The sequence below is a fragment of the Diplotaxodon limnothrissa genome, linkage group LG5, assembly GCF_057381915.1.
Source record: "Diplotaxodon limnothrissa isolate DT_005_m linkage group LG5, D_limnothrissa_male_GT1.1, whole genome shotgun sequence".
NCBI classification, from domain to species: domain Eukaryota; kingdom Metazoa; phylum Chordata; class Actinopteri; order Cichliformes; family Cichlidae; genus Diplotaxodon; species Diplotaxodon limnothrissa.
In genome coordinates, this window is record NC_140600.1 from 16,953,465 (window position 1) to 16,979,293 (window position 25,829).

Below are 25,829 nucleotides of genomic sequence, written 5' to 3' on the forward strand. Positions count from 1 at the left end.
TTAAATTCCTAGTCACAAGGAGGTTGCTTTCCTGTTTTTACTCTGTGACTGAGACAATAATAACTTAACGACAGATTTCTAGATGACTTGCTTGTGTTTATTTGATTTCTCTCAGTAGTAATAAACGGCTTCTGAATGCTAGCTGTATCATCTTTTTCTATGTTTGTCTCTCTGACTGTAGTCATTATTCATCTCTTAGTATAATTATTTTGCATTCACATTGCTCGGTTTCCTAGTTTAACCTTCATGTGCCCTTCCTTGGTGTAGAGTAAAAAAAGAATAAAGGAAAAACAAGCCTAAAATGAGCAGCCTACAGCAGACAGTAAAACAATGCGTTTTCCTTTTTTAAACGGATAAAGCCAGACAGAAGCATAATTCATCTGAGCTAAAAAGGTGTCCCTTCAGGTGTCTAATGTAGCAAACAAAGAAGGCCTTAAATAATGTGAAAGGCAGTCTCTCTGTCTCATTTAGTTCTGTACAGAGAAGCAGCTCAGGTGGAGAAGTAAGTGGAGGAGAGAAATTTGATAAATGGGGGTCAAAATGGAAACAGCAATCTGGTTGTTCGTGCGACGTAAAAGAAGAAAGCGTCTGTTTTGTCTGAATTTTGAAGTGTATTATAACAGCTTGTTCACATCTAACACTTTATGTTTGAGAGGAGTTCCTACTGTATATGGTTAATATATTTTTGGCAATATTATTGTATTGAAGATATCTATTGATTTATTTTTGAAGTTTTTATGACAAGCCATCACTCCCCTCTTCTATGTCATTATGGTGACTTCATCTTTTACCCAAAGCCTGATTTATTAGTAGGATTATCCACTGCATGTTTGCTTGAGGTACTGTAAGAGTGTTTCACTCATGTTGCCATGATCTGTATAAAAATTGGACCCAGCCCAACCAGATTACATACATTACTGTGCCAAACATGGCAGTTACAGTGGACTGTTTGCTATTCCTTCTTTATCATGCCTGGTTGTTCAAACATTTCCTGTCTCACCAGTGGTTGAAAAAAACTGTAGCTAATTTGCATGTTACAGTTAACACTTTATTTATTTATTTTTTTGTCTAATTTAACAAGCTATATTTGTTGTTTATATCTCTTGTATTTTCCGATTAGCATGATTCCCTATTTTTATGTTAAAAGGGTTTTTATCGTACATGATTATTGTCATATGGTGGGTTGTGAAATGCTTTGTATTGGATTGCCTTAAATGAAAATTAATTAAAAAAATTGCTACTTTTACAAATTTTCTTTAAGTGTCATTCTTTGATTTTTTTTTTTTTTTATAAAGAAAGAAATATCCTGAAACAATGTAGCGGGTTTGCTCACAGGTTTCATAATACAATTTATGATCAGTGTATTTATATGACCACATGAAGGATGGGTCACACAGTTAACGGTTTCTGGAGTCACTTGGACTAAAGGTACAAAAAGTCTTTTTTTGAAGTTATTTAACAACAAAAAAAGAATGTCGTACTTAAAAATATACATTGGTTAGTGCGTAATTACATCTTCCAACAAAGTTTAGTGTTCTTGTGAGCTTACAATTAATCCAGGGGCACGTTTGCGGAAGCCGCCGTATTGCCACACCATCTTGAGTACATTTGTTGAGATGGACATCACCATTCTGCCTAATTACATTGTACATATATGGATAGAAAGCAGCATAATGCATAGTATGTGAGCAGGGAAAGTTTAGGTGTTCAGGTGCAGTGGAGGCAAATTTTCGGTACACTCATTACAGATGAATGATAGCCAGTTTTAGATCACTGTTCTTGGTGACTCGCCGCTTTGAGATGAGTCAGAGGTAAAAATGTAGAGAACAGCAAAATATGTTCAATATTGTTTTTCTGGGGTTTTTTGGGGTTTTTTTCAGAGGCAGGATTAATATTTTATATGTCATGTGGCTGACTAAAACATGGTTGTCCTACAGCAGCCACTGTAGCTAGGATTATGCCCTTGAATAGGGAGTGCTAAAATCTACTATCTACTGACATCTACCAATTTTAGACACTGTCGTCCTACAGTGTGATTTTATTTGTTTATTTGAGACCCTAAATAGCAATTTATGATCTAAATTACCATGGATTTTAGATATTATGTTTAACTTCATATAGGAAGATGTGAGACTATTTCTCTATTTATTTCTACTGACAATCAAAAAATTTGAGAAATACTGTGACTACAGGTCATTATGGTCTGTGCACAGTGTTTCTATATGCAGAAATACATGAGATGCATAAACAGAGCTGCTCTCAGCCACTATCACTAAATAGTATTAGAATTTTTTTTTTATTTTTTTTTTAGAAATAAATAAATAAAATAAATATTATAATCAGCCCTTACCAATTCAGTGTACATTTGCTTCCGGGTAGATTTCTGATTTCAAAGATACTTGCAGTATGCCTGAAGCGTCAGTGTCCTAGTTTTCCAAGTTATTTCTTTAACTCCAAATAACTGCTGTCCTTTACATTAAAGTTTATCTGTTTTAGATTAAGCAAGCAAGAGGACAACTTTTACTTCTCTTCTTTTGATGCTATTTAAAATATATGCAAACAGATGTCAAGTTAAAGGAAACCTTAATAAATCGGCAAAGAGACACTCGAGTCCATACGGGATCATTTTTCTCTCCTGCATGCAGTTAAAGTGTCTGCAAAGAACCATTGAATCTGTTCTGGGAAATTTTAATGACTTAACTAAGACACTTAAGCCATTTGCAGGCATGCACTGCAGCCCTGAAATTTTCTACACGGCGAGCCATATGTCAGAACGCAAATGCCCAACGCAGACCAATCTGACATTAAATGGTCTCTAATCTGACAGGTCTTTGAATGTCACTTTACTTTGAAGGTTCGGACATGTACTAATTACAAAACACTTCTGGATTTCCAGGTTTTCTTTAATAATTGTAGTTTATCTTTAATTAATTAATTAATTAATTTTTTATCTTGCATCATATTCTGTGTTAAAAGTTTTGTCTCAGCTGTCTGTGGTGGAGGAGGAGGCAGGGGTGACACATGTCATAAAATTTAATCAAGCTGAATGTAAAATAACACATCCACTTTAGCTGACAGTAGTAGCCTGTCTCAGAAGAAGACTGCTGTTCTCAACATGCAAGGTTGTGCATCTTCTACCGAAAAATATCTTAACTACTCTAATACTCCCGAGGATTCTGGAGTATTTTCAGTTTCTGGGTCAATAGGAAGCAAATAAGATTGGTGGTGAAATAATTTTCAGACTTTAGAAAATAAACTTTTGCACAAGTGACTGATACATATTGTTTTAGTCTGAGATTGCAAGATAATTCAAACAGACAGACACTAATGAGCATAAAAGTTTAACAAATAATGGTTCACTTATAAGAACATTTGATATTTTTTGTGGACTTTGATGCAGCCTTTCAAAAACAATAAAGCTTGTATGTCACACAACAACCTGTTTAATAAAAAGACTCAAGAGAATAAAACTGTGCAACTACAATCCATTACCAAACCACATAAAACAATGTGAGTGATTTTCAAGTTAGTATTTTGTGTACTGTTATGATTTGTGACTAAAATCAGATTGGGACAGATGGAAGTGTTTTGGGAAATTGCTTATTTGCTTTTTTAGATAATTAGATGAAAAGGACAGCAAGACACTTTTTGTAAAAACAGTGAGTCATGTAGTTTAAAACTAATACTTATTTTACACACACATAGAGTACAGATGGTACAATTAAATTTTATGCACCTGAATACTTCTTGGTAATGTGCACTCATATCCCTGCGTCTCCCCAGTGGCTGCCTGGCTACTACGCATGATAATGACTATATATCAGCCATTCAGTTAACCAACTAACAAAGGCAATAAGATCAATATAAGAAATAATAGTTTCTTTCTTTTTCCCCCGCATATATACATAGTTTGAAAATAAAACACAAGAAGTTAGACAAGGAAATAAATAAAAAATGTTACGCCTTACTACTATTTTATACTGTTCAGCTCTCCCTCCACTGTCCAGTGTCTGCTAATTAAAGTAGGCTAAATCAGTTCCTACACCTTACTTTCTCTTTAGGCTGGAAGTGAGAAATAAACTCTCTGTTATTTTTCTCTCTTACTCCTTGCTCTTTTTCTCCCGTGTGCAGTGCTGCACATAACCAGTTCAGTCTGCACAAGTAGCAATTAAAAGTAAAGCAGGAGGATAGTGCTATTTGAATTCAGTACATATTTAACATTGTACAGAATCACCAGCCTATGGGTCCCGAGTCTGCTTACCTACCATGCTAGGCAATAAAACTGAGTATACCTTCTTGTCACTTTCCCAAAGCAAGTGCATTACTGGACCCAACTGCATGTCTTTGAGATGCACAAAGGTGGAGGTGGCAGAGTGAAACACAACCAAGCAGATGTCTTCCAATGAAATACCCAAACAACTCCTCTAGTAGAGTGCACCTGAGGGGGAAATGCTCCAGATACAAATGGAACAGTGAGTTAAGAGCCACAAAATTAATTCAAAGAAAATCAAAATGTGAAATAAAAAATGAAATGTTGCTTTTTTCGAAGCTGGGCATATCTGTGGTTGAAAAAGTAACCATTTACAGCAGTAAATGACAGTCTAACACACCAGATTATTACCAAAGTAAATGCTAAAGTAAAGTCAGATTTCTCTCAAATGTTTTGTGATTCATCAAATTTAATACCTCACATATTCACACTTATTTTTGTGTTCTCAGACTCCGTGCTTTGTGCTTTTGCTGTGTTTTCTAGTGTGTGTCAGCCATCAAACAACACTTGTACTTTGGCACAGGACAGCTGTTTGGTCCTTAACCTTTTTCTGGCAGATCTGTGGTTGTTCTCAGGTGCTGCTGTGGTGTCTGTGGTCTCACACAAATGAGATGATGATGTCAGAGGCAGCTGGGATGTTAACAATTACCTGAGTACTGCCAAAAAAAGTATATGACTTGGCAGTCACTGGAGTCTTCAGATGAGTTTCTAATATCATAGATGTTCAGCTGAATTGAGCTCAATTAAGTTCTGAGAGTTTCTCCTGAGCCTTGAACAGAGACATTATCTCACAGCACAAACCCACAAACCTCCAAATAAGTAAATATATTTTTTCCCCATGTAAGCTAAATATTCACTACTTCAAAGACAGCTGAGCACACATGATGGTCCTTATTAGATTCCCGCTTTCTTGCAAAACACTTAGCTGTCTTGTAGATTGCCTGTTCAACAATATTTGTTTTTTGTCCAGGTTTGCATGAATGCAACTTCATATGAACAATACCACATGACGTAATGCATCATGTCATTATTTATTAACAAAATTAAGTCAAAATGCACAAGCAGCATTTGAAAACAGGAATTAAAAGGGTAAGTAATAGCCAGGAGCTGCTAATCAGATGCACTCCATCAACAAGCGTGACCACAGTAAAAAATAATATTTCTCAAGTCGAAAACATTCAGCACAGTTGCCAATCTTCCCAGGAGTGGACATCCAAGAAAATTCACCCCAAGGTCAGCCCATTCAACGCTCAGAGAAGCTGAGAAAAAATCCAAGAATGACATCTCAGGCTCTACAGGCCTCAGTCAGCATGTTAAATGTTAAAGATGTTGACAGTACAATCAGAAAAAACACAGAAAAAGCACGACTTGTTTACAAAGTCTGCAAGGCCAAAGCCTCTTCTCTCCAAAAAGAACATGGCAACACAGCTTAGGCTTGCAAAGTTGTATCTGAACTAACCACAAGACTTCTGGAACAATCTTATTTGGATTGACAAGACAAATGGGGAGATATTTGGCAATAATGCACAGCACCACATTTTGTGAAAATCAAACAAAGCACATCAGCAAAACACATCTCATACCAAGCGGCATCACAGTCATGGACGGGGGATGGTTTGGGCTTGTTTCACAGCCACAGGACATGGACAGCTTGTGGTGTCAGATAAGTATTCTAATATATCTGGTAGCTAAAGCTTGGCCAAAATGCGATCATGCAACAAGATAATGATCCCAAACATATCTGAAAATCTGCAACTGAATGACTGAAAAAGTAAAGAATTAAGCTCGGCAAATGAAACAGCATCCCGGCTGAGATGCTGTTGCAGGACCTTGAGGGAGCTGTCCATAAATGAATGCCTGGAAAACTCAATTATCTGAAGCAACATTGTAAAGAAGAGGAGGCCTAAATTCACTCAATGATGCGAGAGATTGAGACTGAAAGCCTGATGAAAAATTATTATTTGGAGTTATTGCTGCTAAAGGTGCTTCTATGAGGTGCTGAATCACGGGGTGCACTTCGTTTTTCACACACTGCTTCTGTATTTTGGCTCAGTTTTTCTTAAATAAATAATGACGCAGTGCAATATGTCACATGTTGTCATTCATCTGAGGTTCTTTTAATGTAATTTTAACCCCTGCTAACAACCAGATAATTGTTTTTAATGTTCTGATATGTAAAACCTTGGAATTTAAAGATGGCACACTTATTCATACGTAGGGGTCACTTTTCTCCTGTATGCTACTCATTGCTTTTTAATAACATTGCTTTTGCTGTCTAAACCAGGCAGATTGGTTTTGTTGGACTAAACATTTCAGCTGCTGCATTTTCATTACAGCGAACAGATTGTACTGTTTACTAGAATGATTAAAATGGGGAAATAGCATGGTTTTACAGTCACAGATATATCTTTACAGCATGATATCTTTCCATATATTTTTTTTCTGAATATCTTTGAAGTGGCAAAGTAGATGAGAAGGAGAAATATAATAATTATATGTAATAGATGTCAAGACTAGGAACGACACACTTGTACTGGCAGATCACATTGCCTCTAAAGCTGAATTTGAATTTCTAGGGGGAAAAAAACTGAATGTATTTATGGTGCACAGCTGGCACCTGCATTTTCACGTACAACACATGAAATGAAACTTATGCAGTTTGGTGATGCATTATATTTAGTCTGTATTGACAATAAAAATAAACTAAAACTATGAGCAGAGCAAAAGTGTGACTAGCTGGTTGCAATGCTACATAAAGTGGCACCGTGACAGAGTTTGGAAGAAAGGTTTTTGCTACAAGTAACTTCATCTGCGCCCCAGCCTGTCAACAGGCAGCTTTAAAATCAGCAGGGATTCAAATCTCTGGAAACTTTGGGATCTTTTATTCCTGCTGTGATGACTCCTGCATCTTCTGCCACAGCTTCTGTCTTGGGATTGTATTTATGACCCACCAGATGTCTACAGTAAATTTAACCCACGAGTGGTTTAAAAAAAATGGACAGATGATTGTTCAAATACAGGCAATTGTCACTCCCAGTCATTTGACAGATTGCCTGTCTGTCAGTCACTCACTGGTATAACCCCTTTACAGTATAGCCTCTGGGTAGTAACTTAAGGAAATTAAAGATGCAACTGGTTGAGGTCAAACATCCCTGCTGGGGAACTGTGTTCCCTTTGTATGTCATAGACTGAGAAGCACAAGACTTTAATGCAGTCGCTCCCTTCATAATAACAGAAAATAGCTGAAAGGTAATCTACAGTAGAGTAAATATTATTTGATCCCCTGTCAAATTTCTAAATTTGCTTACAAACAAATAAATAGTCTCTAATTTGAAAGACACTGAATATCAACCAAAAATCCAGGAAAAAAATGCATTACATAAAAGTTATACATTGACTATAAATTGAGGTTTGGAGACAGGCCAGGCCACTCCATGACGTTAACGTGCTTCTTCTTTAGCCACTCCTTTCCTGCCTTGGTGGTATGTTTTGAGTCACTGTCATGGTGCAAGACCAATCCACGGCTCATCTTCAGTATTCTAGCTGAGAGAAAGAGGTTCTCGTCCCAGTGGCCCCTCAGGATGGTTAAATCATCCGGTACCTTTAGCAGAAAAGGAGCTATAAAGCATAATGTCTGATGATGTTCTTTGGGTCATGTTCAGCATTTCTCTTCCTCCCAAGTTGGTGCGTCGAGTTTATGCTAAAAGCCTAATTTAGGTTTCATCTGACCGCAGCACTTTTCCCCAAGTCTTCCTTGAATCATTTAGATGTTCAATATCAAACTTAAGACGGGCCTGTGCAAGTGTCGTCTTGAGCAGTGGGACGTTGCGAGGGGTGCAAGATTTCAATCCATTACGAGTTAGTGTGTTACCAGTGGTGTTCTTGGTGACTGTGGTCCCAACTGCCTTCAGATCACTAGTAAGCTCCTCCCAGGTACTTTGGGTTGATCCACCACCTCCCTCATCGCCATCCTCACCTCATGAGACAACAGCTTTCATCAAATTCAAGACTGAGGCAATTAGTGGTCATTTTATACTTGTTCAGTTTCTGAATAATCACATCAGCAGTTGTCATCACCAAACTTCTTACTGGTGGTTTTGTAGTCCATTCAGCATTGTGCAGCTCTACAACCTTGTCCCTGACATCCTATGACAGCTCTTTGGTCTTGCTCATGATGGTGGAGAGGTTGGAATAGAAGAAATTGTTTTTATGAACAGCTTTATACATATAATGAGTTGAGATCAGCAGTATTTATAATTGATTGATTAATTAATTGATGGTAATCTGTGTGTCACATGAACAAACAGCCAATCCATGGGAGCAGGAATTCTGGTTGGATTGTAACTCTTGTGTAATGAGTTTTTTTTTAATGGGTTTTTGGTTTATATTTTATCGCTCTTCATTAAAATTAAACTACCATAAAATTGGAGACTATTCATCTCTTTGTAAGTGAGCAAACTTATCCATTCGGCAGGGTGAGGACATGCAACCTTTGAAAGAGCACCTGAAGTGACCTACATGGAGAGAGCCTTGAGTATGCTCGTGTAGAGGTTGGTACTAATTTGTAGACATTTAAAATATTGCACTTGACAGGAAACACTGCAAAGTTAGTGTATTCAACATAGTTCATCTTTTCCGTAGCTATGGATCAGCTGGCTTCCGGATTTATTGGTGACCTTTTTTGAGCAATTTTTCATTTACTCTATGCTTTGATAACTACGAGGAAGATAAATATTATTTTACCTAATCTAACACAAACATATAGTTTGTTCTTTTTGAAAAAGCAAATCAGGTGAAATAAAACATTTTGATGAAACTGGTATCATTTAAAAACAGGTGCAACCAACAAATAAGCGAAAAGCTGTTTGATTCGACATTTCAAAAGGGCAATCACACCCAGACAAAAAGGGCAGCGACTTTCACCCCTCCACCCAACCATAACTGCAACTTCCCATTCTGGCTCCATGGGACGAAATAACAAATGTGAGCTGACTCACAGAGGTCACGTTGTCTATGGATATTCATGTGAACCAACTTCATGTCAAAGAAGCACATTTAACTTGTAAAGATGTAACTACATCATTAAAGTCTTCTGTTTTTCTGTGCTCAACCTATGAGCACCACCATGAACACAAAAAATCCATATGCCTACTAACTGTTTAAAAGGCTCATTCAATGTTCCAGAGCTTTCCATCCAGTTATCTGAAAGTGTATACTACAAAAAGAGGACTGTAAACTCAGTTGAGAGAAGCACACTTAGTGCGAGAAGCAATAAGTGAGCAGCGAAGAGCAGCACTCTAATCCTTCAGAATTAATTAGACCAGCAGGATCTTTATAATCGAAGGTAAGTTAATGTGTAGATGCAGACTTGCTGTTAGTCAATCTCCGATCTGTGCTCAGGATAATGTGCACTCACACCAGTGTCATAGATTTGGAATCCAAAGTGGATCTTAGAGCAGTGATAATGAATACACAACATGTGGCACATGAGCACGAGAAAGAGTTGTATAAAATATGTAAAAGAAATTAACATGAAATTTAGAAACAATATTTTTCAAAACACATCATTTAAAAACAAAATATATTTCCTCTTCCTTGTATAGCTGGAAAGAGTTTTGATGTGCCATTATTATTATTGGCAGTGTGTGGGCAGAGAATTGAAATTATTCTGTGATTAAAAGTTGTATTAAACTAACCCCTGGTTCAGTGAATCAGCTCACTCAGAATGGATTTATTATGTAAATATGACTGCACTGAGGTGCATTGGTGGCATTAACTGAAGGACTGGGCAAAATGTGCAGGATAAGCAGCTGTTTTTGTAACATCCATTCAATTTATTTATATAACTCGTATTCACAACAAGTATCAGCTCAAGGTTTTTTATATTGTACCGTAACAATCCTAAATAATAAGGTTAAAACCACTATAATCAGAGGACCCAGTATAAGTGAGCACTTGGCAACAGTGGGAAGGAAGAACTCCTTTTTAACAAGAAGAAACCTCGCCAGAGCTAGATTCAGGGAAGCGTAGCCATCCTGTTGTGGCAGATAGCATATCCTGAAGATATGGGACAAAAGACACACTGTGGAAGAGAACCAAAGTTTAATAATAATTCATGAATAAATGCAAAGTGGTGTATAACATATATACACATATTGAACCATGCATTTTCTGCTGTTTATCCAGGTCCAGGCTGTATGGACAGCAGTCTAAGCACAGACACTCAGACCTCCCTCTCCCTAACCACCTCAACTCGAGCTCTTCCAAGGATACACCAAGGCATTCCCAAGCCAGTAAGAAATAATCCTCCCATAATAATCTTTCCAGCATGCCCTAGTTGTGTCTTGTGTCTTCCTAGGATATGTCTGAAATAGCTTACCATGGAGTGGCTGTAGTTCAGAAGGTAGAGTAGATCATCTATTAATGAGAAGGTGGTTAAGTCCCTGGCTGCTCCAGTCTGCATGCCCAAGTATCCTTGTACAAGATACCGAACCCCAAGTTATTCTTTCCAATGTGTTCAAAACTGCTTAGGCATCAATAGATCTGAATGTATGAAGTGCTTTAACAACCCAAATGTAGTAGAAAAAAGTGTCGTATAAGAACAAGTCCAGTTACCATTTGCCCAGGATTAGATGTATCAAAATTACCAATAGTTAATGGGCATTAGTGGATCTGCCAAAATACATGGTCAAAGGGATGGCGTATAGATAAAAAGGCCTTGGGAGACAGGACCATTTTAAACCAGACGTATGTGCTTTGTAAACTATAAAAACTCTCACAGGCCGATACAAGGTGGAATAATGCTCAGTGAAATGCTGGGACTACTGGTACCACAGTGCATAAATAATGAAAAGCAACAACACCAGCAGTTATTGATCAGGTATTTCATTACACAAAGCCAGAAGAGAGGATCCCGACTAAGCTGAAAAGAATTGGTAACCTCTCCTTTCCACTCCACACTGATTCAAGGGCTTCAGAAATGAATCTCTGTGCTGTTACAGTCATGAACACAGAAAACAAGCTGATGCTTGTGACAGGAGAACTCTTACCCTCCAAAGCAAAATGTCAGCTGTGCTCCAGTACCCATACAACAATACAATTTAGTATACCAGAAAAATATGCTGAATAGTATTTGAAGAATACCCTTAGTATAGAATGGCCAGCATCCTTTTGACCATCACGTGATCCACAGTGGAAGTGCACCCCTTCTGACTAACATGCATGCCCTTTTTATTCGTTTCGTTGGATAAAAGAGTAAAAGAGTCAAAGTTCAGAGCCAGTGTGAATTAGCCAGTTGAACTGGCTAATTGTGTGCATAATATGTGCAATAGTATGGTCTTAATCAGCTCTAGTACCTAATGAAAGTAAAAAATAGAATGTGCCATCTGTAATGCAGGATTTATTACTTGCCTGCTTCACCTCATATGTTCTTATTTAACCAAAAGCCCTGCAGTTAACTACTCACAGGGTTTTCCATCTATCTTCCTCTTGTCCTCTCTTTGAATTTATTTGCTTAGGCTATTGGCTCCAAATGATTGCCAACATTTCAACTGATAAACACTGTTCTACAGCCATCAATCAATACTCTCTCATTTCAGATGCTTTCTGACCACCAGTTATCCTCAATGATTCTCCTATAAATCCATGATCCATTATCCATTACCAATCTATTTATTCCTTAATCTGTATTCATTTGTTTTTATTGTTTGAGGGGGGGTTGCTAGATTTTTGTATCTACACTGCCTAGATTTCTGACTATTAGCCTGTTTTCCAACCTACCAGCTGCTGAATCTTATTTTGCTGTAGACTTCTTTAGATTGTACTTCTCAAAAACATGACTAGTAATCACTGGTGGTAACTCCTCTTTAGTAGCCACTTTAATTAGTGACTCTATCAACTTCTCTTTTTTATTTACGTGGTTTCATTAACAAGTATCATAAGCACAAAAGTCAACATCATTCTTGTACAGATGAGACTAAAATGAAGCAAAAAGGGGCCTTTAGCAGCTATTGCACTGTCTTTTAGAAATCAAAGTGTTGGCTGGTCCCAAGTTAGCTTGGGCTAATCTAAAATAAATCAGAAAAAACTGTATTGAGCTCTCTGCTGAAATATCATGGTCACCTGTCCACAAATCTCATACTCACAGCTAGAAAGGCTGGTGTACTGTGAGACAGTGCTCCTTGTTTTGCATTGAGATTTAAATTTTAGCTATTGGTTAAAAATCCTGGTGTTTATGCAGCGTATGGGATGATGCATTAACGATTCTGCTTTGTGTGCACACCAGATGCATATGCACACAATGTTCTAACATGTATGGTACCACCACATGTTGTAATTAAGAATGTGAATAATGTAGATGTTGCTCAAACTATTGTCTTAGTGTCCAAGAGCCACGGTGTTTGCGCCAGGGTGGGGCAGCTCACATGAAAGGGCATGGTCAGAAGGTGAATGCCGCCATCTTCTGGAGATAAACTGCACAACAGGTTGTGTGTCTAGTGTCTGTTCTTGTAAATTATGTAATTACAAACTTATCTCCAAAAGCATATGAGCTTTTGGAGATTTTCATATGAAATCCTGGTAAATCCTACCATTCATATCAATTAATATGCTCTGTGTAGAATTTGAACTCATCATCAATGAATGTGAGCAAAACAGAAACCTTGTTAAATATTATTGACTTTCACTGCATGTCCACTGTTACCTGTTTCTTTTTTCTTTGCTGTCTCTCCTTCTCTGCATCTCTGTCCTCCTCCCTCAGCCTTTGTCCTGTCACCAAAAGGTAAATGTAACAGTGAAACAGATTTTACTACCAATAAAAGGCTTATTTTAAATAACTTTATAACAATATTCTAATTGAATATGGGCTGCCGCTGGCCATTGACAGGTCACATTTCTCATTTGCCCTCTGGAGACTTGCTGGAATGTAAACACACAATGAACTTGCCACACTGCTGAAGAATGCAGAGCATCTGTGTGAATGTAGTGTAACATCATGATATCAGGAACACGGGGGATTAAAACTTGTTTAAACCTGAAGCGACTCTAACAGAAAAGTTGAGAAATAAAAGAAAATGTTAGAAAACAATATCAAAATACATTATTATAATTGCTATCACTATAGTTATTTCTAGGGGTACTATGATGAAATTTAAGAGTGTTTGAGCATGGACGGGGTGTAGGCCAGTAAAGTCACCCGGACTTCTGCAGATACACTTCAACTGCAAGTTACTCTCGTTCAAACAGTTTCATAATGAAAAGCATGACCCTACTCGGATATTACGAGAAAAAAAGAGAAGGAAATATGTCAAGGATATTGCACTCACAAATACCCGGCCTAGTATCTTGTGAGTTTACTGACCCACCCTCAAACCAAGACTCTCCTGCTTTGTATCTGCAATCCAAGAAAGTTAGTTATCTGTTTAGTTCCTATGGTCTGCTGCCGACCCTGTTGAGCACCCCATAAAGGATCTCCATCACCAATGATTTTTGGTGCCCAAATAGAAGTACTCTCACACGTTTAATTTCAGCGTTGAATTATGAGTGGGGTATTGTTCGGTTCAGGCTAGTTAGGGTTGAGTTCTTCACCAGGAAATGATGCAATATTTTTCAAAGTGAAGAAAACACAACCGTCACAGTACAGCCCATCCCACTCCCGTACGCCTTTAAATAGATTCAAAGTGACCGAATAAAAGTTCAGACAAATGCAATGATGAAGACTCTGTTAGGGACAACATGCAGGAAGAATGTAAAACGTGACAGACTTCATTATTTGACGTTTAATGTAGCCTGTTTGCACAAAAATATAATAGGTGTTTTGTGCATAAGCAGGATAGTATTATTTTAATCCTGTGTTTTCACGGATACGTGGATGGTGAGAGGGGAGTGGCGCACACCGGAAATTAGCCAACTATTGCTCCTCCGGCTGCTTATAGTTAGTCATAGCCATGGCGCCGGTGTTCCAGATCAACTGGCGTTTAGATCAACTGGCGTTGGTCGAACAGATGTGTGGCAGTCTTGCGTTTCAGGCGCTGCTACCGACAAACCAGCAAAAAAACGCCAAATGTGTCATCTGTGACACTTGTGAGGTTGTCTCAAACACACTCCGTCAGTCTTGATGCTGTTGAACAACAAAATGTTTAAAAATGTGGCGAGTTTACCTGGTGATATCCTCATGCGCGACGCGATCGCGAAAACAGCAAACAAGTAACACCACGCCGATGTTGTTCACAGGAGAGCAAGAGTAAACGATCGGGAGACTCTTGTCGTCGTTATCGTTCCACTCGCACGGTTTATTTCACCGAATTCAGCGTTTTTGCTTCACAACTAAAGCGAGCAGTTTGCTCTGTGCACCAACATGGAGTCGAGTCAACCAGCGCCACCTCTGGCCAAGTGCCACAGCCTACAGCCAGATCAACCTGTGACACACATCTGCACCACGTTTGAATTCGTGTCATGCACATTTGTACCTTTCAATTGTCTCTGTTTGTGCGTCATGCAAATAAACCTTTGAAATGAATGAAATGATATCATGTATTTATTATCAGCCTACATTTGTACAAAATGCCAAATGACATACACATAAGAATCACCATCCTGATATCAATACTTTTGCCCATACGAAAAATGTCGTGAACACACTAATATTTCACCAGTGTTGTAACATCACATGTCGTTAGCGTAGTCTGTCTGTGTCTTCCCTCTGCAAACAAACATGTTAGAGTTGGTTGTGATATACAGTCTGCATAAGTGTGGTCAATCTAATAAACATTTATAAGGAGATGGCAGTTACTGTGAATGTACAGCAGTTACACAGTGATTAGTAATAAACAGCCAGACAATGACCCTGACAATCTCATTCAATCTTGCAGATTGCACCTTCTGTGGAAAGTGGTACCACACGGTGTGTGTGGACTTCCCCTGTGCAGAAGGCGACTACAAATGTTGTGGGTGCTAAATAAACAGAAAAAATTGATCCCTGTTGTCTTTGCTTACTGATTGTTTTCAGTGTTGACAATCCACATTGCTGCCATTGCATCTTTCAACATGTTTGTGGGTAGATTTGGATGTACCAGGGGTAAGTGCAGCCACTCAGCCTCTACTCAATGTGATCATAGCAGCAGGTGCAGATGTGTCACAAGTTAATCTAGTAGTGGCCTATGGTCATGTGTTAGTGGTGGGAACAGTCATATCCACTCACTCTCACTGGCTGTTTATTACTAATCACTGTGTAACTGCTGTGAATTCACAGTAACTGCCGTCTCCTTACAAATCTTCATTAGATTAACCACACTTATACAGACTGTATATAACTCCAGCCATGTTGATGAATTGCCTATATTGGCTGGAAATATTCATTTTCAGGGAAAAGACACAGACAGACGATGCTTACAGGATGTGATGTGACAACACTAATGAAATATTGATGTGTCATATTTGTCCAAGGTGTATTTCATTGTTATGGAAAAAGAGAATATTAAAATCATGATGACCAATTGGAGTGGTGATTTCTATGACTTTGTGTATATAATTTGGAATTTTGTACAAATGTAGGCTGATAATAAATACATGATATCATTTCATTCTTTCCAAAGGTTTATTTGCATGACGCACAAACAGACACAATTGAAAGGTACAAATGTGCATGACACGAATTCAAACGTGGTGCAGATGTGTGTCACAGGTTGATCTGGCTGTAGGCTGTGGCACTTGGCCAGAGGTGGCGCTGGTTGACTCGAGTCCATGTTAGTGCACAAAGTAAACTGCACGCTGTAGTTGTGAAGCAAAAACGCTGAATTCGGAGAAACAAACCGTGCGAGGGGAACGATAACGACGACAAGAGTCTCCCGATCGTTTACTCTTGCTGTCCTGTGAACAACAACGGCGTGGTGTTACTTGTTTGCTGTTTTCGCGATCGCGTCGCGCACGAGGATATCACCAGGTAAACTCGCCACATTTTTAAACATTTTGTTGTTCAACAGCATCAAGACTGACGGAGTGTGTTTGAGACAACCTCACAAGTGTCACAGGTGACACATTTGGCGTTTTTTTTGCTGGTTTGTCGGTAGGAGCTACTGAAACGCAAGACTGCCACACATCTGTTCGACCAACGCCAGTTGATCTAAACGCCAGTTGATCTGGAACACCGGATGAAAAAATTGTAGAGTGGCAAACAAACGAGATAATTGAATCGCTGTTTAACGACGAAAACAGTGCGAGGCCCCGTATGTTACATGGTGATTTGGAGACTGACAGTTCAGGTTAGTGCAGCTTTTGTATGTGAAATATAACGTTTCTTATACCCAACCGAGTAAGCTAGCCACAGTAAGCTAAAACGCTTACTCTGAACGCTTTCATTTTTGAATGGTTGGCATTAAAGTGTTTCCTTGTTTTATTTCTGCTGCAGTCGAAATTCGCTCCTAGCAGACATTAAATAATATTAAAACATGAAGAAGACGTTTTGAGTCTGGCATTTTTAGTCTAATATTATTATTTCCTCTTATACCCCACGGAGTTCATCTCAGTGTCTTCGTCCATTGCTTGTTGTTAGCAGGTCTAACGTAGGATGACTGTCAGTGTTAATATGACAAACGTATTAACCGTGTGCTTCTCTGTGTTTTTAAAGACGATTTTGACCCGGTTATAATCGCTGATAAACTGAGAGCTGTCGCCGATACCCTGAATAAGGACCCCAATTTTAAAAAAGCATTAGATGAGCTGAAGAAAACCGCAGCAACAGAGGTAAACCCATAAAACACATCCTTATTTAATGTCCTCTTTGTCATTATTCACACAGCAGCAGGATGATTGTAAACTGTTTTAAGTTTCTAAATCTACAGTGTCCAGTTTGGTTTTGTAACAGCTGAGCTAGATTATGTTAGATAATGGGAAGAGCTTAAAGTCCCAGTTTGATTCTGAACCATATATTTCGGTGTTAGATCATCACCAGAGTCACCATGAAATACATTAAACACAATATTTTAAAAATGGATAGAATTAGTTGCTCTCTTAGAATTAGAGAGCAACTAAAACACTCACCAGGCAGTTTGGGGTTGGACCAGGAAGTAGCAATTCTTCTTAATTCTTCATGAATTCAACAAGGTGCTGAAAATGTTCCTCTAAGGTTTGGGTTTTTCTCAAAATCGAGATCTGCCCCCTGTGAGGCATTTGACTGTAGTTGACTGCAGTCTACTAGCTGTTGTCATGTTCAGTGCACTAAGATATTTGCTTTAAAAAAAAAAAAAAAACGACAGTCATGTCATGCCATGCACTAACCAAACACTCTGTTTGGTTAGTGCATGGCTTATATAATAGCTACTAACAAAGATGAGCTGGAAATAGAGCTGGGCGATATGAGATTTTTTCATATCACGATATGTTTTTTTCATTTCAGGCGATAACGATATCTATCACGATATAAGCCAAATAACTATATTTGTAAGATTTAAATGTGCCGTTGCTCACAAGTAAAATGTGAAATAATCAGCAGCTTGTTTTTATTTAAATATTTATTTCCCATAATAAGTTCAACAGGGTAGATGTACTTAAGGAACATGAGACTTTTTCAGATAAATAAAGGCAAATATTGCAAACTACACAAAAGGCAGCCGCTAAAGCGTTTAAGTTTCAAAATAGAACAAACGAAACAGACTAAATTGTCAATTCCACTTAGAAACAAAATATTAATTCTAAAAATAAATCTTAGTTTGTTTTACAGAATAACAGACAAAACTGACTAACTTTTGTCAATATCAAATAAACTGAGAACTAAAAGGAAATTCTCAATCTCTCCTTGTTGTATAGCTGAGCTTTTCAAACAGTTTTAACAGTTACTTTAGTCTGACAAAAGCCGAATGACGAATTAGCGCTTCCAGTCAGACACTGAGGCTACGTCCACACGTACACGGGTATTTTTGAAAACGGAGATTTTCCGTTTTCGTTTTAAAAAATAATCCCGTCCACACATAAAGGCAGAAATGAAGAAAAACGCTGCTATGAACATGCCAAAGCAGCAGGTGGCGCTAGATTCCTAACCGTGCAGAAATGTTGGCCAATCAGAAGTCTAGAAGCCTCGGTGGGAAAAAGTAAACAAAGCTGGGGCATAGAAGCAGAACCGAGTCTTATGTGTGGAGGGACAGTAACTGTGTGTATATGTAAGCATTTAAACACTGCAGAGAGTAGGATTAACAGTATTGTAGAAATTCATTTCACCGAAACAATAACGTGGCGCACAGTGTGACGCATGCACCAGTTTATTGTATTTCCAGACTTGCTTTCGGCACAATTTACAGTGCATGCTACTCTGTTTTTTGTCAGACTTGAAATAGCCGAAATACCTTCACACTACGGAGCTTCTATGGCTCTTCCGTTCGACAATCTCTCCGGCGTTGGAACCATCATCTGTTTTCTCTTCGGTCACGCTCGGTTGATTTTTCTAGTCGGCACACTCATTTCCTCCATTACCCGCTGGCTCCATTACCCGCTGGCTGCTTCCCAAACAAACACACGTGCGGCTTGGCACTTGTGCTGTACGTAACAAGTCACGCGACGTGACGCTGCGGCTGTGATTGGTTCGGCGACGTGACGCTGCGGCTGTGATTGGTTCGGCTCTGCGCTACTTAGTTTGGATTGGCTGACCTTTTTTTTTTTTTTTTTTTTTTTTAAGAGGACAAGAGCGGCGAGGTCTATCGCGATAGCTTAATTTCCCTATCGAGTAAAAGTTATATCGCGATACATATCGTTATCGTTCTATCGCCCAGCTCTAGCTGGAAATATAATAATGTAGTTAATAATAAACCATACTTTATATTAACACTTAATAATAATGGATTGCATTTATATAGTGCTTTTCGAGAAACCTCAAAGTGCTTTACAGTTCCACTATTCATTCACTCACTGTGGAGGCAAACTACAGTTGTAGCCACAGCTGCCCTGGGGCAGACTGATAGGCGAGGCTGCCATATCGCGCCATCGGCCCCTCTGGCCAACACCAGTAGGCGGTAGGTGAAGTGTCTTGCCCAAGGACACAACAACCGAGATTGTCCGAGCCGGGGCTCGAACCGGCAACCTTCCGGTTACAAGACGAACTGCCAATTCTTGAGCCACGATCGCCCATATTTCCAAAGTGTGCCACCTTTAAATAAAATCAATTGAATGAAGATAAATACCCAAAACATGCAGTTACATTCTCCCAAGGTAAACTAAACTAGACCCGAACTCTTTCATGGCATGCATTTTTAATTTGTCTTTGCTATTTGGGCTGATTGGCACCTGATGAATGTAGAAACAAAGTATTACCAGACTTTTTTTTTTTACCTGATTTTTGTTTCTGAGAAAAATGAGATCCACATATGAGGACATTCGTTTTAAATTTCAATAGAACAGTGGCAGTATAATGTCCTCGCACGTGGATATCAGGCCCTTGTAAAGCAAAATTTTGTACTTTGGTCTAGACAACCCTAAATGTGATGTCCACATACAGTGGGGCAAAAAAGTATTTAGTCAGCCACCGATTGTGCAAGTTCCCCCACTTAAAATGATGACAGAGGTCAGTAATTTGCACCAGAGGTACACTTCAACTGTGAGAGACAGAATGTGAAAAAAAAATCCATGAATTCACATGGTAGGATTTGTAAAGAATTTATTCGTAAATTAGGGTGGAAAATAAGTATTTGGTCACCTCAAACAAGGAAAATCTCTGGCTCTCACAGACCTGTAACGTCTTCTGTAAGAAGCTTTTCTGTCCCCCACTCGTTACCTGTATGAATGGCACCTGTTTGAACTCATCATCTGTATAAAAGACACCTGTCCACAGCCTCAAACAGTCAGACTCCAAACTCCGCCATGGCCAAGACCAAAGAGCTTTCGAAGGACACCAGGAAAAGTATTGTAGACCTGCACCAGACTGGGAAGAGTGAATCTACAATAGGCAAGCAGCTTGGTGTGAAAAAATCAACTGTGGGAGCAATCATCAGAAAATGGAAGACATACAAGACCACTGATAATCTCCCTCGATCTGGGGCTCCACGCAAGATCTCATCCCGTGGGGTCAAAATGATCATGAGAACGGTGAGCAAAGATCCCAGAACCACACGGGGGGACCTGGTGAATGACCTGCAGAGAGCTGGGACCAAAGTAACAAAGGTCACCATCAGTAACACACCACAACGGCAGGGAATCAAATCCCGCAGTGCCAGACGTGTTGCGCTGCTGAAGCCAGTGCATGTCCAGGCCCGTCTGAAGTTTGCCAGAGAGCACATGGATGATACAGCAGAGGATTGGGAGAATGTCATGTGGTCAGATGAAACCAAAGTAGAACTTTTTGGTATAAACTCAAGTCGTCGTGTTTGGAGGAAGAAGAATACTGAGTTGCATCCCAAGAACACCATACCTACTGTGAAGCATGGGGGTGGAAACATCATGCTATGGGGCTGTTTTTCTGCCAAGGGGACAGGACGACTGATCCGTGTTAAGGACAGAATGAATGGGGCCATGTATCGTGAGATTTTGAGCCAAAACCTCCTTCCATCAGTGAGAACTTTGAAGATGAAACGAGGCTGGGTCTTCCAACATGACAATGATCCAAAACACACCGCCCGGGCAACAAAGGAGTGGCTCCGTAAGAAGCATTTGAAAGTCCTGGAGTGGCCTAGCCAGTCTCCAGACCTCAACCCCATAGAAAATCTGTGACGGGAGTTGAAAGTCCGTGTTGCTCGGCGACAGCCCCAAAACATCACTGCTCTCGAGAAGATCTGCATGGAGGAATGGGCCAAAATACCAGCTACTGTGTGTGCAAACCTGGTAAAGACCTATAGTAAACGTTTGACCTCTGTTATTGCCAACAAAGGTTATGTTACAAAGTATTGAGTTGTATTTTTGTTATTGACCAAATACTTATTTTCCACCCTGATTTATGAATAAATTCTTTACAAATCCTACCATGTGGATTCATGGATTTTTTTTTCACATTCTGTCTCTCACAGTTGAAGTGTACCTCTGGTGCAAATTACTGACCTCTGTCATCATTTTAAGTGGGGGAACTTGCACAATCGGTGGCTGACTAAATACTTTTTTGCCCCACTGTATGTGGATGCCAGGTCCTAGGAGGTTAATATAATATGCTCTATTGTATGCTGATAATTTAGGAGATAAAGTATTGGTGTCAGTTGAAGAAGATGGATGGATGTGGTCAGAGTTATTAGGATGTTTGTTTTCCGGCTTCTTATAAAGTACCGCCTCCTCTCACCCCAGGCTACAGAGGCTGCATTTGAACGTGGCGTGGAGCTCCTATGTAAGAGTCATGTCGCTCAGAAAGCTGACATTGCTCCAGAGATGCAGCTGATCCGGGCCTCAGCAGCTATTGGACTTTATCTGAAAAACTCATACCCAGAGATGAAAGAGAATGTCAAGACAGCCTTGGCTTCATTCCTCAACAGGCGGGTGGGCAAATGGATCACTGAGAGAGGTGGATGGGTAAGTAAACTTTTAAGATTCAGATCACTTCAGATTTAAGTCTAAATATGACAGTAAACCTCAACCAAAAAAGGTTGACTGGGGTATTGATGACAAGCTGCCGGATGGACTGTGTCGAAACCTTTTCTTCTTCTTTTTTTGTTAATGCAATGACTCAAGAATCTTGGGATTTCCAAATATATTTTTCTGTGTATTAGATGTTAATCATAATAAGGTTGGAGGTCAGACACTGAAAAAAATGACAGCTGAAGTAGCCTTTCAATTGTCCCACTGCAAATATTGGTTAAACAATATGTTTATGTAAATACACTTGTAATGAGTAAGAATACCATGGTAATTTGGGGCTTTTATTGATTTCTTTGAACTGCTCTTTTTCCAGGGTGGAATCACAGTAAGGCATACATCTCATACATTTTCTCCAATCCACACAAGCTCATATATATATATATATATATATATATATATATATATATATATATATATATATATATATATATATATATATATATATAGGGCTGCTCGATTATGGCAAAAATGATAATCACGATTATTTTCACTGAAATTGAGATCTCGATTATTTGACGATATTTATTTAACAGTAACAATGTATTGAATAATGACTTTAAAGATTGTCAAAAAATAATATAAAATAGTGTGCAAATACTGATAACAGTGCAAATGTTTGCAATATAAAAAATAAATGAAAAATGTAAACATCTATGTTTAGTGAACTTTGCGGTGTTGCTCTGTGGTGCAGCTACGACACTGTAGCAAAGTTTACACACTATGTCTACTTGATCCACGTCTGACTCGCGAACCCATAATGTTTCCACACCACTGAAGTTTTTTTTACCTCTCTTTTCAACCAATGGCAGTCACTCTCCTCTCCAAATAACTTCTGCTTAGCTTTCCGAGCTTCCCTCGGGTCCTCTTAATCAGCGGTCCCCAACCCCCGGGCCTCGGACTGGTCCGGTCCGTGAGTCGTTTGGTACCGAGCCGCGAGAGTTGAGGCTCAGGTGTGAAGTGTATAGTTTTCAGGGTTTTTATCGGTTTTCAGCGTTATTTTGTTATCGTTTTTATCGTTTACTCGGTTTTCCTGGGTCTTTTCACGTGCGTTATGAATAAATTTTCTTTTTTTCGGTACCAGTACTAGTTTAATTTTGTTGTATTTATCCGCGACACCTTAAAGGCCGGTCCATGAAAATATTGTCGGGCATAAACCGGTTCGTGGGGCAAAAAAGGTTGGGGACCGCTGCTCTTAATTGTTGTGACACGTGGTCAAAATGCAGAGAGGTGCACTCGATTTGCCACACGGAGCAGCGCGAGAGTAAAGCACGAGGGAGTGGCTAATAATCGTCATTGTGGCCAAATAGATCAGTCTTAGTCTCATCTGATCATAAAACATTTCTCCAATAAGCATTTTGCTTGTCCAAGCTTGGTACTCTCAGTTGATGGTGATGTAAACTTTCTCTGCTATGTTGACAGTCATCCTGTCAGTTTCCTTTCATGTGATAGTGAGAGTGTGGGTCTTCATCCAGACCTTGACAAAGTGGCAACAAACTAAAAATAACCTGTACTTGCATACAAGTGTTTGAATTGATGGTTTTGGGATAAGCGGTTGTTTATGAATGGCTCAGAGAGACCTTACCTTCCTTGGACTTTCCCATTTTATAGGTCAATCCACTAAGTGCTGACAAACAAATCATTTTTATACTGCCAAAGAGAAACTATCAGTTATATTTAGTCATGATTACAAAAACAAGAAGTTAATAGGTCTTAATTTTGTCAAGTGAAACAAAACTGTTGAACCTTTAAAACCTCTTATTCAAAGATTTTCATAATTTTGACTCTGTAGATTAGAGAAAATCCAAAATGAAAAACAAATGAATACAGATTAAGGAATAAATAGATGTGTAATGGATGATGAGAATGACCGGTAGTCAGAAAGCATAATAAAGAGATCTGAAATGAGAGAAAACTGACTGATGGCAGATGGCTTCAAACTTGAAGCTTCTACCTTGCTACAGGGACATTTAACCAAATATTAGTGTGTGTGTGTGTGTGTGTGTGTGTGTGTGTGTGTGTGTGTGTGTGTGTGTGTGTGTGTATTTAAGCCTGTATGCACACTTCTGGGCCTATGTGGATTAGAGAAAATCCAAAATAAATTTGTGCACCTAATTCTTGTTTTGTTTTTGGTTTTTTAAGGTATTTGGGATGTATGCAGTACAGATATTCCACCCTGGTAAAATAACAGTTCAAACAAATAATTAAAATGATAAGTGTATGTAACCAAAGCTCTACAGAAGAGGAGAAAAGTAAGGGTCAGAGAGTCTTTTTGTATAAATGTTTCTAGTGTTTTATTAAAAGGACACTGCACTTTGTCCTGATTGAACTTGTTAAACCTGACGCACTTGGCAAAGTTACTGAGGCTATACTGACTTACTCTACAGGAAATTGCAGATGACCTTGTTATGCAGCATTTTTACAACATGAAATGAACTTTTATCTTAGATGATTTTCGAATCCGTCGGTCATTCTTAGTCTGTCTTTGACCTGAACCACAGTCTTATTTTAGTTAAGTCATCTTTAATTTTGGATTCAGTTGCAGTTCAAAAAATGATTAAAAGACCATTATTGTTGTATTATACACTTTGTGCAATATCTGAAATGTTTCAGTGACATATACAAATTCATGTCTTTTCATTGTGCGTGTTTTGTTACTTTTCAGGGCAAAGTTGCACCTGTTTGAGACTAAATCCAGCCAAACCAACCTCATAGAGCTCTACAATCAAACTGGGTATTAATTTCTTAAATGTCTGTTCAGGGTTTTGTTATCACACAGGCAGACATGTTATCACACACTAAGCCTGTTTATTATATGAGAGAGAAGGGGGGAAAAAAACAGAACACTTTCTCATTGAAGTTCCTGCTTGGCTGAGCCCATGTAGTGATTCTTGGCTTTATATGTGGTGGTAAAATAATTGTATTACTTGAAATGCTCTCCCTGAATGGGTTAATAAATAAAGGGCAAATAATATAAAAATATGATACCAGCGGATCTTCACTACATCATGATCTTAAGGGAGAGTCTTTTGAGTAATCAGTGGGGTAGCCTCTAATCATGTCTATTTATTGTCTTTCTAAGTGCTGTCTTTTGGGAAGCTCTAGCATTTCTCAGTAAGGTGAAAATGCTTAGATTAATTAACATTATTTAGTAAGTTTAGGTGTGTTTTGAATTCTTAATGGGGAAAAACCTTAAAAAAGGGATTTGTCCCTTTTGCAAAACATGTTAAGATTTTGACTCCATATGTACCTTAAATCATACTCATTACATTTTGCTATCTTTGATCGAGCTCTAAATTCATGTGTTTGAAAACAGTTTAGTGAAATGCAGGTAGTCTGTCATATCTTGAGCCATCAGATGATGAAGAACCTGCTGTCAGGTTGTTATTTTTATGTCTGCATTTTATTTAATTTTTTTCACGATGACATATTTGCACTGGGAAAAACTGAACAACTTCAAAAGTAGGTACACACGTGTTGCCATTAGGGATGTGCCAATTGCATTAAAATATTAATTTGTATGTCAGCTGGTAAAATATTTTTTATTTTCTTATTTGTTTCTTCTTAATGACTCTAAACAGTAGTGGTATATACTTAAATGTAATGGTTAATCCAACATTATGGACAAGGGTTTTAATTGAAATTATATTTCTAATGCTAAAGTGTAATTCATGTTATCCATGAATTTTCAAATTTGCTGTTTTACAAAAATTCAGAAAAAATAGAAAAGCACTTAAAAGAAAAAGAGACCAACAGAAAGATTAGTTGTTAGTGCCGGCTCAAATTAAGTTCAGTGAATTCATTAATTTTAAGTAGGTTTTTGACAGGATTTCTAAAATAATGTTTGTTTTTCTGTTTCGTCAATGACTGCTTAATCAATTTTAAAAGCATTTGTTAAGCACTGTATCTTTAAATTTAGGAAACTAGATTATACAGTGATGGATAAAAAAACAGTTAATGCTAGATTTGCTGATGGCAATCAATGAAGCAGATATTAGGAAATCATGGTTATTGGTGCTGTACGATG

The 25,829-nt window shown here is 38.5% G+C and overlaps 1 protein-coding gene across 1 annotated transcript; it reads left to right on the forward strand.

The window, feature by feature from the left end:
• Window positions 1-16,431: 16,431 nt before the first annotated feature.
• On the forward strand, window positions 16,432-25,427 carry LOC146631882 (uncharacterized). Its single transcript, XM_085353969.1, has 4 exons — window positions 16,432-16,527; window positions 16,893-17,008; window positions 21,518-21,739; window positions 24,468-25,427. Exons 1-4 carry the CDS (start codon window positions 16,494-16,496, stop codon window positions 24,486-24,488), a joined length of 393 nt encoding a protein of 130 aa, XP_085210095.1. The 5' UTR covers window positions 16,432-16,493; the 3' UTR covers window positions 24,489-25,427.
• The last annotated feature ends 402 nt before the right edge of the window (window positions 25,428-25,829 follow it).

Coding starts and splice junctions, on each gene's coding strand:
- LOC146631882 (XM_085353969.1), top strand. CDS start 16,494: ATGTTACATGGTGATTTGGAGACTGACAGTTCAG. Junction 16,528..16,892: donor TTTGGAGACTGACAGTTCAG/GTTAGTGCAGCT, acceptor GTGTTTTTAAAG/ACGATTTTGACCCGGTTATA. Junction 17,009..21,517: donor AGAAAACCGCAGCAACAGAG/GTAAACCCATAA, acceptor CTCTCACCCCAG/GCTACAGAGGCTGCATTTGA.